The 18,101-nt window shown below is 43.3% G+C and overlaps 1 protein-coding gene across 2 annotated transcripts in view; it reads left to right on the forward strand.

Moving 5' to 3' along the window:
* Window positions 1-11,511, forward strand: part of SPTBN1 (spectrin beta, non-erythrocytic 1) — an 82,658-nt gene extending 71,147 nt beyond the window's left edge. The window contains exons 30-35 of one of the 2 annotated variants that reach the window (XM_062490590.1): window positions 858-964; window positions 1,508-1,571; window positions 6,507-6,745; window positions 8,031-8,204; window positions 9,842-9,884; window positions 10,161-11,511. In XM_062490590.1, the coding sequence (XP_062346574.1) occupies window positions 858-964; window positions 1,508-1,571; window positions 6,507-6,745; window positions 8,031-8,204; window positions 9,842-9,884; window positions 10,161-10,376 (843 nt within the window). In that variant the 3' untranslated portion in view covers window positions 10,377-11,511. Of the gene's footprint in view, window positions 1-857; window positions 965-1,507; window positions 1,659-6,506; window positions 6,746-8,030; window positions 8,205-9,841; window positions 9,885-10,160 lie in introns of those variants that run through there. The other variant, XM_062490591.1, reaches the window with a different exon arrangement.
* The last annotated feature ends 6,590 nt before the right edge of the window (window positions 11,512-18,101 follow it).

An 18,101-nucleotide genomic window follows, 5' to 3' on the forward strand; every position in this document is an offset into this window, starting at 1 on the left:
ACTAAAAAAGCCCTCTCTGGTTCATTTGAACTCAACAACCTGCATGGAAAAAGCGTAGATGATAAATGACCTCAAGAGTCAGCAGGAGGTGTCTCAGGCCTGGGAGTGATGACCCAGAAGGAAATTTCAGAGCTGAACAGTTTGCTCCAGCTCTCTGCTGTAATGGTTGGCCAATTATTTTTGGTTAAAGATGACAGTGCTGATAAGGGGGCAGTGACAGTGATGCTTGTTGTGTTGTGACTGTGCAAGGCTGTATTGTCCCCTAGGAAGACACAGTAAGCAAAAAAAAACCCAAATCCCAATTTGAACACAACTCGAGTGTTAGTCATTAATGCTTGGAGAGCATTTTACCATCTTTGGAGAACAATTTTGCTTTAGACACTACAGTTGAAGTGGCCTGGGTTTTCACATACACTGAAGTGTCACAACTGCAGACAAAAGGAACTGGGGTTTCTCAGCATCTTCACAAATCAGGCTGGTTTTATGGAGATGGGATATTTCAGGGATTCAGAACAGGAAACATTTTATTTCTGTGTTTGGGAAGCACACAAGAAGCTACTTTTGGATATTTTAATAAATTGGGCTGTTTTCTTGTTTGTCTGGATTTTGTTCTGATAGAATGAGTTGGAAAATAGACATGGCCAGTGATGGGCTGCTGTCAGAGGGTCTGATGCTGATGCCCTCCCTGACAAATTCAGTGCCACAAATACTTTTAAAGACTGATGCCTTCCAATTTTATCCCCATTCACTTTAATTTCAGTAATGTTTCAGAAAAACATGCAGAGTTGTTGTTAATTTCTAGAACATCCCATGAAAAATGAGCAGTGTTTTTAAACAAAAAATGTTTCCTCTCCCAGCTGGAACTGCTGGAAGTGCGTCGGCAGCAAGAGGAGGAGGAGCGGAAGAGGCAGCCACCCACTCCGGAGCCCAAGGTTGCAGAGGATGGAGACTCCCAGCAGCAATGGTGAGCTGGACTCTGCACTTCCCTCGGGGTACCCTTGGGCTGAAAATATGTTCTAAATGGAGATGAGGTTCTGTGGGTTTGTAACATAACCCTTGTTAGGAGACTTGGTGGTCTATGGGGACAGGACCTCTCCCAAACTTCTGAATTCCCTGTAAGTCCCCATTTTCCAGTTGCTGCTGAGGCATCCCTGGCCCAAAAGTGGGAATGCTGCTTTTGTCCCCTGGACTGTGAATTGCAGTTTCTGAACAACCTTAGCTTTTTTCTTTGATGAGCATAATTGCAGATTTTAAGCCATGTCCATGGAACATTGATATTTATGAAATTGTTTGTGTGATAGGAGGAGGTTTATTTGTAAGGTAATTGCCAGTAAAGTCTGGTTAAATCTCACTTCACGCTGAATTTATTTAGTTGGGCTTGAGGATTTTAGGACCATGCTTGAATTTCTTAAATTAGTATTCAGTAAGAAAATCTCATTTTGCTGAACAAGATGGGTGACTTCCAAGAACCTTATACAATCTCCTTTCTTTTTCCTCTCTCCAACAGGGATGGGACAAAAGGAGAAGAGGTTTCCCAAAATGGTTTGCCCTCAGACCAGGAATCTCCACGGGTTAGTTACCGCTCCCAAACCTACCAAAACTACAAAAACCTTATTAGCAGACGGACAGCCAATGACCGCTCGTGGTCTGGACTGTGATCCACAGAATCATTTGCAGCAACAGAAACCTTTTTTCAGTACGGTTTACTGGTACTGGTTTCATCTTTCAGCTTAAGATTTCCCTGCTGCTTTTCTTTTCCTTCCCATCAGTTGACTTTTATTTAATTAGCAGTCCCTTGGACATATATTTGCTTCACTTTAATCTATGTTTATTTGAATCTCCTCACTGACACTCAGTTGCTTTAAGGTGACACATTTATTTCATGTTATTTACTGTGAGTTTTTCATGTCGCTAATAGTATTAAGATTTTCCAGCGAAAGCGTCCTTTATATGAGTAATTGAGATATAATGAGATTACATCCTAATGAAGAAGAGCACTAGGACCTGACAGGTATGACGCATCGAGTTATACTAACAGGTCTCAGCACAGCAACTTTATTAAATCAGCTGCATTAGCAAGAGTTATGTACCAGGCCAAAGATAATCCACATGAGTGAGCTGGGCAGGAAGGGCTGGGAGCGGGGGAGTGTGACTGTGGGCAAATAAAAGCCTTAAGGTTAGTTTGTATAACATTCCATGCAGAATGGACTCATTGACTGCAGAGGTAAATAAACGTGAAATAAACCATTCAAAACCAGTATCTAGATTTATCTGGGGGTTTAGTCCTCATGCAGAGTTGTGATCTTGCTGTGTTGGCCATTTGGCCAATGATCCTGTCCAGCTGGCACTACAGCAATTTGATTCGTGGGCACCAGAGGCAGGGGTGTAAATGGGAGTAGGGTGCAGCCCCCTTAGAGAGAGGATGTGTTGCTTTCCTTTAGAAACTAAATACACCCTCTAAGATCCCAGTTCTTTCTTCATTTTACATAGGTGCAGGCAGAATGCTCCATGCTTTACTTGCTCCTTCTTGACAGGGAGTATCCCAGTGGAGTCAGTATGCATACCAAGAATCCTCACGTGTAGCCATGACAATGCCAGTGAATGTCTCTGGAATTAATGAACACAGGAGCTGATTCTAGCTCCCCTCCCCACCCCCTTCCTGCAGAGCCTCCTTGTTTCAGTTAATGCTTTGAGTTAATGCAGCTTCTCTTTGTTGCTGAACCTGGCTCTCTGGGGGGGGTCACATTCAGTGCAGGGAAGGCTCATGACAGGCTGGGATCTGTGGATATCAGGGCTCTTACAGTGCTGCACAGCAAACACGAGCCCCAGCTGAGGGCTCTGGCAGGAAATGCCTTTCAGCATAAGTTTGCCTTTAAGAAGCCCATCCTAGTTAGGTCTGAGTCTGCACACAGACTCTGCCAATGCTCCACAGTACACAGCAGTTCCACCTTTCTGGAAATAAAACCTTTTGGTTCTTCTTTAGCATTCAGTCCTGAAGTGAGCTGTTGTACATTCTAATGCTTCTAAATTCTCTACAGTTGTGGCAAGGAATGTAAGGTGATCTTCAGGCACATCCCAGATAGTCATCTTGTTAACATGGCCTTATACATCGCCTGTGTGCTTCTTTTGAAATTTTATGTTATTACCATGCTACATAATGCATTTCCATGATCATCTTTGCCATCTGCACTTCAGTCTTCCATGAGAACCTCCAAGCTCAGTTTGAGTCCTGTGTTGCAATACCTTGGGTGTACAGATCTGTGTCAGTGAGGCACAAGATGTGCTGCTGTTGGTCAGAATTTTGGCTTCTGACAATTGGCTGAGCAGTGCAGCTGGATTGCTCTGTGTGGGCTGAGCTTGTGAACTGAGAGCAGTGATTGAAAGGATGTGCTTCAGTAACTGTACTTCTGTCTTTCCACTTCATGATGCATGTTTTTGTTTGTTTTTTTTTTTTCTTTTGTCAGGATAAGAACATATAACTTCTTAATGCTTTTAAAAAATTCCATATGAATTTATGGGGGTGCTCTGGTGGTTGCCCCATGCTACAACAGTGTGCCAGTTCCCAGGGCATAACTGTAGCTTCAGACTCCACCATCTGCAGAGCCTTCACACGTATTCTGGTGAAAAAGTAGTCTGTAGAAGGAATTTATAGAGATAGACTTTTTTGATTTGTATTGGTACACTTACAGAAAAATTCCACTTTTATGACAATGAAGAAAAAGTAAGTCATCTATTCAGGTCACCATTTCAAGCACTAGAAGACTAGGACTTCACCTATTTATTGCAACCTGTGGGTCTGGCTAAAGGCATCAAGAAGGTCCTTTTGGCAGAACAGCCTAGAGGTTGGCATCTGTTTGCATCTGAGCCAAGCAAATCATCTGGTTCTTCAGGTGTGGGGTAGAGCCTTGAGTTGATGAACTGAGCAGATGTTGCTTCAAGCACTGCAAAATCCAAAGGGGCACCTCTGTCATTGTCACCACCTGTCTTGTTGCATGTCCCAGTCCTGCTTTAAAGATCTCCAGAGTAGCCTGTAGCCACTAAAGCACTTCCAACTAACCCTCAGGCCCCACTGAGAGAACTGTACCACATACACAAGAGCTGTTATGTTGTAACAGGGATTTGCTGTTGCTGTTTGTCCTCCATGGTGTTGTCTCCGCATGCCCCACGCATGTCTTCATTAAAGTGTGTCCATCTCCTGTTTTTCCTCGGTTTTCATGACACATCCTTCGCAGAGCTGTTCATGATTTATTTTGCTTGTTTTCTGTTAATTGTAGATAACACGTGAAAGGAAATAAAACCTGAAAGAGCATCAGAAAAGCTTTTCATAGCCCTTTTACAACCAGTAGAATTTGACATAGAAGGTGCAGGTCTAATGATGTAATTAAAGTTGGCAGTTACCTTTCAAAGCCACAGGGTTGCAGCACTGAATTCTGTATTATTTCCAATAAAATATGTTGAGCAGCTGTGCGGTGGCTGTTGGTTTGAAACAGATCTGGTTTACCTCAGATTACGGGTTCTAGGTGCCCCCAGATCAGTCCTATTTTCACATCTGGCTGGTACTGTTCCAGCAAATGTGCTGCTTTCTGTGTCAGTGCAGGGGCCAGGTATGTCTGGGGAGTTTATTTAAATTGTAGAGATGAGTTCCTGCAGGCTGTGTGATTCCTCAGTGCTGGTCAAATGTGTCAGGTCCCTCAGACCGGGCTCCAGCCAGCAGCAAAGCAGAATTTGAGGTTCAGGAGCTGTCACCGGGCAGAAAGATATGCAAAGGGCTCTCCTTGTTCTTGAAGGGCTCTTTTAGTCTGGGTGGTTGACTCTGGTGATGAATGGTGACTCAGAGGTTGTTCATTGCACTACCTGTATTCTGGCAGTGTTTGGATAATCTTCAGCCTCATCTATTTACCCTCTCCCCCACTTTAATGCGACATTTTTGTTATACTTTGAGATTTGGGTACAAGTAGTGAGGGTTGATGGCTTAGATTGATCCTAATTGTGAAGGAACAGTGTAAGGCTATGTGTCTTTAGGGACAGGGTAAATCAGATCTGAAGTGCAATGTGAGCTGTGATTCTCTCCCTGTTTGAGGGTGTAGTGTCTGTACTCTGGAGGTTTAGGTTGCTAAAGGCAGTTAACCAATCCTTCCCATGTTCAGAGTGAGCTGACACTCAGATCTTTATAGGCCAATGGTGAAGTACAAGGTGTGAGGCACAATAATGGATACTGGGCAGGTATAAGAAGTTCTAGCAAACAGTGGCAAAACTGAGTTTGTTGCATAATAATTTGGCTGCTTTTGATTTGTCCAGGCCATGTGCAGAAGTGGGAATGTCTAATTATTGTGCCATTCACAAAAACCTGCTTGTCTGCATAAACCAGTCTAGAATCTTTGTAATCTACTAGAGCATTTGCAGCACTGAGCTTTAGTAACATGCTAATAATAATACTACACACTGGTTGTGTAACTCCTGAGCTGCTACCAACAGCTCTACACGTCAAAGTAATGGTACAACAAAAAAAAAACCACAAAACTGGGACCAAGCTGCATTTCAAAAGCTTATAGCCATTAGGATTCCAATTTAAATTATTTTTGGATGAATGGCTCCTGAAGACGTCGCCAGCTTGACCAGTGAGAGCTGCTGGAAACACGGCTGCTCTCTAGGCTATCGATACCAGTGCGCCAGGCAACGCGATCAACAAAGCAAGTGATGGGCAAGGCCTTGGTTCTGTCTTTGTTTGGGGGTAAATAGCTGTGTGATGCTGTGTGACTGTGGTGGTTTTCAGTTCCTTTAACCAAAATCCGATCCACCTAATAACAGTCTGAACCAGACCTCGATCAATTGACACGTGACCTCATTTCCTTTGTCTTTACGCTCCAATATCCTAACTGGGATGGTGGAGATGCATGGTGTAATCTTTCTAATTTCTGCATGTTTTGATTTTGTTGTGTCACTAGGGGAACGGGGAAAGTGGGAAAGGAGCTTTTATAGAAACAAATCAATTGCACTCATTTTTGTAAATGCTCCTGGGCAATTGTGACATCTTTCTCTGCTGACTCATAGTTAATACCTTTTATGGACCTTTAATGCCCCAGTAATGCCATAAATGTACTTAAGGTGGCTGATGTGTATAACTTCTACTGTTCTTCTAGGTTTGCAGAAAGTGTGATTGTTACTGTTCCAAACATTTGAGTACTTAGCAACACAATTGAATGCTCTCATTCTAGGAATAACAAAAATAAAAGAATTGACCAGCAGAGCAAAGCACAGTAAAATTCACACTGATGTTCAGCTGCTTTTATTTTCCTATCTCTCCACCTATAAAATGGGTACTAATCTATTCCTACCTTCTAACTTCCTTGGCCTCCTTTGTCTCCATGGAGGGCGAGAAAGAACTTACTGGCCTGTGTCATTGACCAGGCAAAGTTTATACACAGCCACATTATGCAGGGAGACAGATTAACTGCAGAATGCCTCAGTGCAGGCTTCTGGCTGAATGTGTTCTCAACTGTTCCTAGGTGGCAGAAACTGCAGAAACCAATGAAATGGTTAATGGAGCTGCAGAGCAGAGGACGAGTTCCAAAGAGTCCAGTCCCATTCCTTCCCCGACGTCAGACCGCAAAGCCAAGAGCGGCATTCAGGCCCAGACTGCTGCTACCCTCCCAGCCAAGACCCAGGAGATCCCCTCAGCCCAGATGGAGGGCTTCTTACACCGCAAGCATGAGTGGGAGACACACAGCAAGAAAGCCTCCAGCAGGTACAGTGCTCCATGTATAACACAGGCAGGGCAGCCCAGGGCTCTGCCCAAGATGGCATGCAACCAATCTCCAGCCTTCTCCCAACTCTCAGCCTTCTCCCAGGCTCCTGTGGCTATAGGGCTGGGGCAGCATGTGGGGAACTGCAGTCTGAAGATATTTGGTACAAAAGGCAGTGTTAGCCACATTTGTCAGGTGGAAAACTGAGATAGAGAGATACCACAACTTTCCCACTCCACATGATGGATTTGTGGCAGTAGTGGGATTTAATACCAGATCTCTCAAGTTGTACGTTACTACAAGAAAAGAAAACCACGTAGGTGTGAGACTAGAAATGTTCATATTCTTCTGACATTTTCTATTTGCTCATTGCCACTCTCCACCTACTCTTGAATCTGTTCAGCATGAGCAGAGGACGATTGGTGTGCCATAGTCAATTCCATTCCCAAGGAATGTCCTGCAGGTCTCAGACAGGTAGAACTTTGAGATTTGTCTGCACTGAAAAAGCCAACTGTGGTCCTTCATGACCTGAGAGAGCTCTCAAAACCAGATTTATGACCTGGCTGACAAGGGAAATGTTGAGAGCAAGTGCTGAGCTGCAGCAACATCTGTAGGATTTGGTAGGAGCCAAAGCACTTGGCAGAGCTGAGATCTCAAGCGAGTACAGCAGTACTAGGATTTTTGTGCCACTGGAGTTGTTCACACCAGACAACACCTTTGAGGCAGTGACAGATACCAGTATTAGTGTCTGGGTATTCTTATTTCCAATAATGATTAATTTTTCACATTTCTATTGGAGAATGAGGTGGAGATGCCACTAAGAGTATTTGTGTCAATCAAGGATTTCACACCCATTCCATTCCATTCCATTCCATTCCATTCCATTCCATTCCATTCCATTCCATTCCATTCCATTCCATTCATCAGTTTGAAGCACATTGAGAATTCCCTCTACAGCAGAGCACTGCTTTTAAAGGGGCAATCATTTTCTATCTTAAGAATGCAAAGTACTCAGTCTGCCAAACAGTCCTCCCACTGTGAGGACAGGCTGATGTGCTGTCACAGGGAGTTCTGGGAATCTCAGTTCACTTTGGCTTTTGTCTTCAAGCTGTGCTTCCATGAAAGAATTCCTTGTCTGCAGTTCATGGGACAGCATAAGCTGTATTCACATCCTCACACTGAACCAATCTCCTTTAACTTACAGAAGGAATTACATTTGGTTTCTCCAGTTGTGCAGGTGAGGGCATTGGATTTATAACTGCTCCTGTTGTTTCCTGTGTCTCAAAGGTCATGGCATAACGTGTACTGTGTCATCAACAACCAAGAGATGGGCTTCTACAAGGACTCGAAAGCTGCTGCTTCTGGCATCCCTTACCACAACGAGATCCCCGTCAGCTTGAAGGACGCAGTATGTGAAGTAGCGGTCGATTACAAAAAGAAGAAGCATGTGTTCAAGCTCAGGTAAACCTGGGGAAAGTGTTCTGCCCTTGGGGAAAGCCATGGTGGGTGTGTTCACTGGGAAACCCAGCCCAGGAGCTGACCATGAATGTTAACTGCAGCACCTGCTTTTCTGAGCAAACTCTTCCCAACACTGAGTCTGTTCATCAGGATGAGCAAGCACAGAGCAGTGTTGCAATAATCAGAGCACTTTCAGCTGGGACGAGACCAGATGTGTGTGCCTGCAGTTAGGGGCCTGCATTTCACGGTGCTGCATTTTTCAGCTGCTCCCTCTGGAACTGATGGAGAGGAGCAGTGATCATGGTTCTGCTCTTTTCCAAATCAAGCCTCTTTTTAAATTTTTTCAGTATGAATTTAGGAGACTACTGACGACATCTCACATTTTCAGGTCTGGAACATATAGTTACAGACCATTTCACTCAAATATGTGAAAGACCTGTTGCTCAAAGGTTAAAAAAAATGTTTTTCCTTGTGAAACACTTTGGTTAACTGAACAATCTTTTAGTGCCCACAGTTAAAAAATATTTATGATTGCACAGCTGCGAGGTAATCATGTCAAAGAAGACTTAATTTATGAAATTATTGGGTTGTATTCCAAGACAAGTGTTCTGGGTTGTGTTTTTGGCAGAGCAGGGGTGGTGGTGATGCAATTTTGTATTGGTACGGGAATCCTCTAAAGATCATAGAATCCCTGTCTGGGGAAAATTTGTTTTATAGAAAATATATGTGGAAATATATAGCAAATATTTAGAGAAATGTACCTTTCTTGAAGACAGACCTGCAGCTATGTGATTCATCCTCTAGACTGTTTTAAACCTCTCTGAATTGCTAATGGAAGTTTATGCTGTTCCAAATGCTAAGTTAGGCGGAAAAGTCAACTGCCCTTTTTCCCAGTGCTCCATCACCTGCATCAGGCCCCTTGGTTTACTTGCATATAGGTATTTTCTTTACTCAAACACTGTTATTTTACTGTTTAATCCTTAATTTCATTTCATAAAGAGTTGTTAGAATGCTTGCTTTTTACTGGGAAAGATGGGGAAGCCTGCAGCAGAGCTCCTGCTGCCCCTGCCTCCTGCTTCTTCTGGTGATATTTCAGTTGTTGTTTTCATTTCTTTGTATCACATCCATTGTTAAATGTATCCTGATTAAACCACCTGAGTAAAACCAGTGCAAGAATCAAACAGAAGGGGGACTCTGGCCTTCACTGTGAGAAGAGGCAGTTGCTTATCAGTAATACTCAGAGTAGGACCTCGAGCCAGCACCACCATAACTACAAGAACAGAGCAGCTGCAGAATTCCACTGGATGTTCACAGGAGCCAGGAAAATTGTGGGTGCTGCCTGTGACATTTTCTTTTGAAAGGATTGAGTAAACTTTGATGATGTGTTTTGCAAGGAGAAAAGATGTACCTGAAAGAGCAAATACTGAGCCCGCAGCCACATTGGAACAAGAGCATGTCCAGAGCCCAGAGCTACCACGTGTGTGGCTGCAACAGGAGTTGTAGGGGGCATTTGGCATGCGGGCACTGTCCTATGGAGTCCTGTGTGCCTCCTGTGTGCTCATGTGCAGGAGCCAAACAAGCAGCAGTTGAAGCAGTGTGACCATGACTGAGCTAAATTTGTGATGGTGTTTCCTTTTCAGATTGACTGATGGCAACGAATACCTCTTCCAAGCCAAAGACGATGTAAGTGTGGTTTTCTTACTGTTTATTACTGTGCTGTCCGTGCTGTTGTACTATGGGGAGAAGCAGCTGCTAAGAGCTGGTGTGCACTCTGTGTGTAGGTGGTGTGTAAGCCCAGGGCTGCTCAGCCTCTACGAGGTGTCCCTGGAGGTGCACAGCCAGAGGGGATGAATTTGGGCTGGTTTTCCTTGCGCTTCCATTCCCCCTCCACACTATCACGGGAGGAGTCAGAGGGGTGTGCTGGTTGTAACAGTTTTGTGCCTTGATGGCTTCTTGAAGGAGGAGATGAACACGTGGATTCAGGCCATCACATCAGCAATCTCTTCAGACAAAATCGAAGTGTCCCTGACCACCCAGAGCACTCCAGCCTCCAGCCGTGCCCAGACCCTCCCTGCCAGTGTTACAATAACCAGCGAGTCCAGCCCTGGCAAGCGGGAGAAAGACAAAGAGAAAGACAAAGAGAAACGATTCAGCCTTTTTGGTAAAAAGAAGTGAATTCCATCTCCACACACTGCACTTCTCTGACCGTTCCAGTGGAATTCCAGCATGCGAGCTCAGAACCAATACGTTACTCTCTGTGCCTCATGTTCCTCAATGTGATTGACATTTTTTTATTTATAGAGCATTTTAAAATAAAAAAGCCAACCAAAAAAAAAAGAATCTAAAGTTACAAATGTATGAGGAAAGGGAGGACCAGGTTTTGGGGGTTTGTTTTTGTTTGTTTTTGTTTGGTTTGTTTTTTTTAATGAAGTTAATGTAGATTAGATCTTAATATTTAAGCTGTTCCTCAATTTTGTGAGGCTGTCTTGGAAAATAACCCACTCCTAGTGCTATTGGTATGCAAGGCAGCGGTGCTTTTGAATCTACTGTGCACATGAGAAACCAATGTACAAATTCTGCAAGGCATTCACTTCCAGTTAAGGTTGTTATGCTGAGTCCTGACTAGTAGAGGCTTCCCTTGCAATTCTAACAGGAATTAAAGCAGTGTGTTCTCTTTGCTATAACAGAGTGCAGGCATCAAGTACGACAGATAAGAATGTTGCTGTTCAAGATGGATTAACAGGCTGGTACAGTTTTAAAATAAGCTGTAATTTCAAATTTCTCTTTTTTTTTTTTTTTTGCTGAAATACATTATACTGTATGTTTCAGATAATTCTAGTACAAAGTATAATAAGACTAGATGTATAATAAACCCCTTAAAATCATCAATAAGTGTAAAAGTGGAACTGAAGCATTTACTGGAAAAGTAATATTACTCAAATGGTTACTTGCTTGTCAGCTGCAGCACTGTGTGTTATAATTTTGCTACATTACCTTGCTCTTTGATACATAGTGTGCATTTCTGTCACTGTAACTATTGTAATGAAAAATTTTCATCTTATTGCACAATCAAAAATTACATTTAATAGGAATGAAATTTCAATGACTGGGCCTGTAGTCAAGAGTAGTACTGGAACTGGCTTTCAGTTGTATCGAACTGTACCTCTAGACTTTTACCCTATCTGTTAAATATATGCGATGTCATTAAATGCTTTTAAAACTTAAATATGCTGGGTAAGTTTCTTATTTCATTTCTGACAATGTTAAAATCATAATTTTGAATGAGGATCAAAAATAAAATTATTTTAAAATGTCATCTCTCCTGTGCACTGAAACTGATGTCTTCAAATGTAATTCCATTCTTTTGTGCAAAAGTTCATTCTGAAATAGTTGTTTTCTTTCTCCACTTTTCTTTCCTTCACTTCCTACCTGCCTTCCCTTTTACCCTGCCTCGTAAATTAAGTGCCAAAAAATAAAGAGAAAAGGAATTAAATGAATATTTTGAAAAATATTGAAAATTCTGGTATAGATACTTTTTTGTGGTAAGTGAAACCAGCAGAATGAATGGGAGTAAGCACATCTGAGGCTGGGGCAGTGGAGTTCCCTGAACATTTACCCAATGGAGGTAAAGCTCCATGTTCCAGGTGGCAGCAAAAGGATATAATTTTGAGTAAGCACTGGCCTCCAACTTTCTACCCACCTTCTGCTGAAGTGCTTACATACTTTCCTTGCCTTGGATGCCACCTAGGGAACAATCTAATAGGAATAGTTCTAAGAAGCTCCAATATGTTTTAAAGTCAATGAAATTTAAGGAATTTAAGGTACTGAGATTGTTAAAATCTGCTCAAATATTAATTTTGGTATAAAACAGATGAAATGCAAACTCATGTGTTTCCAAGTGACAATTTCCTGAACATGTGACCAATACAGTATCTTAAATTATTTTCATGGAGCGTACAGTGTTCTGTGGGTTTTTCATGTTTTCCAAAGTTTTTTGTTATTAAACAATGTAGTATACATGTACCCAAGTTTTTACTCTGTAATGTTATATTGTTCAGTCTAATTATTAGTAAAGTGTAGGTTAACACTGCTGGTATTGGAAATGTAAAATTTAATACACTAGAAAAAGCTGAAGTTTAGCCTTATCAGAGACTATGAATCAATTTTCTGAGTCAATTAATGCACACAGAGATGTTGATGCCTTACATATGTGTCACTTCAGCTGAGCTGTTGCAATGAGCAATCAGGCAGATGGATCTCAACAGCCTGTGGTATGTAGTTCTGTAGTGATTTGGCTGAACATTGCCTTTAGAGTTGTTTTCTTGTTCGTTTCACTCCTTAACTGGAAGTTGTTCTCAAGAATGACTTGAATAAAAATCCTTTCTGCTTAGGGACTGATTGGAAGTTGCTGAGGAGTAGGAGTGAATCCCAGTAAGCCTTGGAGCCCCAGGGAGCAGTTCCCTACAAAGATAGGTCAGGAGGAGCCTCCGAGCCAAGTCAGAGAAGTCGTGTCAGTGCACACACCCATGTGCCAGGTCAGGAGGGAGAGGAGTGCGGGAATCTCATGTGGAGGGTGGGAGTGCTGCTGGATAATACCAGGGGAAGAGGAAATGCCAAGGTGGATGATGGAAAATGGGGCAAGCTGTCACTGCTACGGGTGTCACCTGCTCAGAGGTGGTTGTGACCCTTTCTGAATTGCACCAGCGACTTTGCCTGCACCACTGAGAGATGGAATGGTCTGTTGCCCCTGGAGCCGCACTGAGGGGTGAGGATTTCTAGCACAGCGCAACTCATTACTGCAGCTGTTTTGTACCTAAATTGGGATAGTTCCTCTGGGGACAGGTTGCAAAAGCCATACAGAACCTGAACCTTAAAATTTTCAAAGAAAATTAATTAAGGCAAACCACTTCCCAGCTGTGTTACTTGTCATTGGCAAGAAGAGGAATTGTCCTGTAGTCAGGTCAGTCTCCTTTTTTCCGTCTTGGAGGGACCGTCACATTGCATTCTAAGCTGAGGGAATGTGTCAGAGTGTCCTTCTCATATCCAGGCAAATTCAGTACACTGTGGGGGGAAAACCCTTAGCCATCAGATTTAGTTTGTGTTGGTGGGAGGCTTTTCTTTTAGATTAATGCCAGTAATCTGTAAATCCATCTGTTCTGCACAAGAGAATATGCTCTGTGGTTGGGCTGTACTTTGTATGAGGAAGATTAATGGTAATGGTAAAGGAAAAGAAAGGAATTATTAATGTCTGTCCTGGTGAAATATTGGTTTAGATGTGTTTTTTCCCTTCACCATGATTTCCTTTCTTACGGTTGAGTTCTCAGACTACAAATGGGTACGATCTTTCAGAATCTAACTTTGCAATAAATGACTTGCAGGTATGAGAGTTTTGCTACTTTCAGTGGCAATTTTTGGGGGGGTTGTTTGTTTGTTTGTTTGTTTTTGGGGGTTTTCTTTTGGTTACCTTGCTAATCACAGCTGGCTGAAGAAATACAGCAACTTAAGTCCCAGTGAGTTGGAACAAACATTAGTGCTTATAATTTAAAAAACAAAATCAGAAAATCAGGCTGTGCTAAATCCCTGATTGGTGTTAAGAATGAAATTACTGGAAGAAGTGGACACCAGACGCCTCAGCCGTGTCCATGGACTGCCCAGTGGAAGCCATACCTTCAGCAGGTGGCTGTGGTGTGCTGGAGAGCCTGGAGCAGGTTCCGTGCTGTGGAAGGAAGTGCAGGAGTGCAGGGTGCCTCGGCAGGTGGCTGTGGTGAGTCCGGAGAGCCCGGAGAAGGTGCCGGGGATGCAGCGGTGCCGGCTGCCTCAGCTGCCGCCCGGAGCCGCCGGAGCACCACGTGGGCACATCCGCATTGTGTCATAATGCAGCACAGCCCGAGCTGCCGGAGCCTCGCCCGCGGGGCAGCCCCAAGACACACGGCCAGGGACATCAAACACCTCATGGAATGAAAGGAAAGCATTTTGCGCTTGCCGGATCCTCCCCTGCTCAGCACCACCCCCCAGTTTATCAGCTCGGTGGTAGTGAACACCACAGCTACAGTGCAGTGTGAATACACATTTTCCATCATTTACTTTGTATTCTAAAGTAATACAAATGTAAATATTACTTTAGTAATACTTTACAAAAGTAAAGTAAATGTCATACAATACCCTTCCTCTGTTAGATGAGACGCTGGGGTGGCTCATTACGTTGTAACGGCAAAAATTATCGGGGCCTAACACGAATTTTGTTACAAGTCTGTTGTTGCTAGTGCTCCTTTTTCTCCTCCCACGCCCAGCTGAGACAGAACTGTCCCTTGCTCACAGAGTGCCAGCATCGTCCATGAGAGGTCACTGCCTCCAGGAAGATGCTAAGCTGCGGCAGCCACTGCCACCGGGACCGCACACCGAGGATTATTGGTGCAGTCGAGAGAACGGAGAGCTCGGAACAAAGTTCTCTTCACTCAGAAAGTCAGATTTCTAAAGAGTTATGTAAACTCCTGGCAAGATTTAGACACGTGGCAAGATTTAGTCTCAGCAGAATTATCGTAGGAGGGAAGTTGAATCAAGTATGGCAGCCAGGATATGGAAAGATGAGGAACTCCACCATCCTTGCTGTGGCAGGAAAAAAAGGAGGTTCTGTGGGAAGATCAAGCTATCTGCAGTAATTTTAAATTGGTCACTGAGGTTCTATGCAGAGATGGCAGAAAGGCAGCCCCTCAGGCTGGCTGGAGAGGGGTTCTGGGAGGCCCCAGTGTGTCTGAGTGCAGAGGTGTGATGGGTAGGTTTGATCCATCTGCTGTTCCTGGCTGTCCTACACAGCTCTGGGACAGCAGCAGAACCAATCTGTCATGCTTGGGCAGAACTTTACCCCCAGGCTGGTTCTGGAAAGAACCTGGTCAGCCAGGTCTCGTGCATGAAGATGGAAAAGGCTCTCTTTTTCCTTTTCTCCTTTTTTCCTAGTGCTGTTTCTGACCAGATCCAAGCGTTTCATTAATGCAAATAAGTATTTCTGCCCACAAGGAATAATAGCTTAGAACCAATTCCCTTGTTATGGTTTTGTAGTTAAATTGTAACATCATCAAGAGGCATCAGTCAGGATTGGATTAATGTAATGCCAGGCAACAAATAAACAGAACGAGATCACAGCTCCAGCTTCTAATCCTTCCCCTGAGTCCTTAGGGATTTTATATAATTTTAAAAAGCATTTGTAGCTCAAATAAAAGGTACCAATTTTGAAATGCCAATTAATATGCCATCTCTGTGCATCTGCTGTACATTCATCCATAAAATATGAGTTATAAAGGCTATTTTGTGGAGCAGGGATCTCAGACATAACACAGATGTTTCTGGGAGGGAAAACCTCTTCTTTCACTGTTAATCACAGCTCTTGGATATGTACAGAGTGGGCAGGATGTATCACAGAAGATTGGAGTTCATTTAAGATGCAGTGCTTTCTGGAATCTTCTAGACAAAGCTTGCTTTAAAGAAGCAAACCAAACAAAAACAAACAAACAAAACAAAAACCAACCCCCCCCCCCCAAAAAAAAACAACAACAAACAAACAAACCCCAAAAAACCAATCCCAAAACCCTGAAAAAACCACAACAGCAGCAGCAAATGGTCTTTTTGACAGAGTGGTGACTGTCACTCAGGTACTACTCTTCCAAGATGCTACATTAGTTGGTTTTTACACTTCATATGAAGAAAAACCCAAAAAGCAATAAAGTCATTGGATATGTGTTCTTGGCCAATGAGCTCCTTGCCACAATGAGGAGTAAAAATGCCACTGCTATTGGCAATTTTTGTGTCTCTTTTAATTAAATTCTTCAGTACATTTTAAAATACACATTTTTTCAGTTTTGTGAAATTGGAAGTATATTCAGACTACTCTTTTTTTTTAACAGAAATGCCCTTTTTTATCTCTAGTTTCATGCTTTATCTTGGTTTGTGTTGCTCTTTCCGTTCTCTTTGTGATGCTGAGGGCTCCAGAATCTGGAATTAACATCCAAAAAAACAGCCCATGACAACATCCAGGATATTTACATTGTGCTGACAGGGAACAGCAGGCTGCAGTACTGAGGAACATTCTCAGTGACAAGACAGCTCCTAATAGGAAAGTAATAATGCCTTTTGATTTTTTTTTAATTTGAAAAAAAATGCACAAAACCTCATGCTTAAATTAATTGAATTAATAACCATCAAAAAATTACCAAATTCTCTAGAGTACAGCTTATAGAAAAAATTAATGAAACTGATCTTGTATTTCTCCATATATGTAAGGTTTTTCTTTGAGGTTTTTATAGGTTGTTTGTTCATGACTTTTTGTAAATTGCTTGCTAAAATAATGATAATAATTTATAATTTTTTTTTTTCTAAATGCAGGATATAAATTTTCCTGAAGGGTTAAATACAAAATTCATCTTGACTGCTGTCACTCCCAGAGAAGTGACAGCCATGGCAGCAGAGCTTTGAAACTAATTTCTATTTGTCCTGGTTGGATAGGTGAAGAGCCCATCTGTCATATTGATTAATTTTATTACGTAAATTAGATAATTAGCAAAAAAAAATCGTTAAAAGAAAGCTGTGATGACATGGAAGTCATTCCATTGAATAATACCAGGGTGGGAAAGGATCAAGAATTCCTGAGGGGCAGTGGAGGGGCCGGTATCGATCTCCACTCCCGTGGCCAGGACGGCCCCGAGGAAACGGCTGCAGCTGGATCAGGGGAGGGTTAGGTTGCATTTCGGGAAAGGTTCTTCCCTCAGAAGTGTCGGGCACTGCCCAGGGAATGGGCACGGCCCCGAGGCTGCTAGAGCCCCAAGACAGCTTGGACAGCGCTGCCAGGGATGCACAGGGTGGGATTGTTGGGGTGTCTGTGCAGGGCCAGGACCTGGACTGGATGATCCTTGTGGATCCCTCCCAACTCAACACATTCCACGATTCTGCGATAAAACAAGGCTCTTGTGGTTAGCGGCTGCTGGAGAAGGAATTAAAAAACGTGAGCGTGAATTTGGTTGTATTCTGCGAGACTTTTGAAGATTATAGCACATTAGGGAAAGCAGAAGGATGGTTTTCATTTTTTTTTTCTCTCTCTCTAAAACTGCGCGTGCCTTGCGGGGCGGGGCGGGGCAGAGCAGTCCCTGAGAGCTCCGCGGTCCCCTCAGGGCTGGGAAGGGCGGGAAGGCGGCCCCGCCTCAGGGCTGGTGTCATGAGGGCTCCCGAGGCCCTGGGGTTCGCATTCCCCGAGAGAGGGTGTCCCGCTGCCGTGTCCTAGAGTGCTGCCGGCACTGTGACCCCGTGTGCGAGCGATGCCGGCACCGCCGCTCTTCAGCTCGGTCGGTGTGAGGCGTTTTGTGTGAGAAAAGGTACAGGGGTCGTCAGCCTTGGGATTCCCTCTTCCCGTCTGTCTGGCGCTGTGCACTGTGAATGGGTGTTTGGTTCTGCTCCTCTGCATCCTCCTTCCTGCGGTTGTGGCCTTCTGGAGGGCTGGATTTGGGCTCCTGTGTAGTGATACTATAAAAGCAGTGGATGTCTTATCACCAATAACATGCAGAAGCCAAGTTCGACAGATGATGGCAATATGAATTCTGCTTTAGGAAAAGCTGAAGGCAAGAGAGGAAATGCATTCCTTATAATATAATTCCAAAGGATGGCAGTACAGACGGAAAAAAAAAAAAAAAAGAAAAAAAAGGGAAAAAAAGAAACCCCACAGTCCCCTCTGTCTCATGGTGACTTGGAGTGTTTTGTGACTGAAAACGGGGAAATAAGATTGCCTTGATCACATAGTTGCTATAGTCTCCAAAAGGAGAAAGTTTTTGGTTGCTGGGGGTGAGGAAAGGTGGGGTAATATTCCCATATTTATGCTGGATGTTGTGTATGAGATGATATTGAAAGACAGGATTTGTA

Source organism: Cinclus cinclus, chromosome 3 (assembly GCF_963662255.1).
Source record: "Cinclus cinclus chromosome 3, bCinCin1.1, whole genome shotgun sequence".
Taxonomy (NCBI): domain Eukaryota; kingdom Metazoa; phylum Chordata; class Aves; order Passeriformes; family Cinclidae; genus Cinclus; species Cinclus cinclus.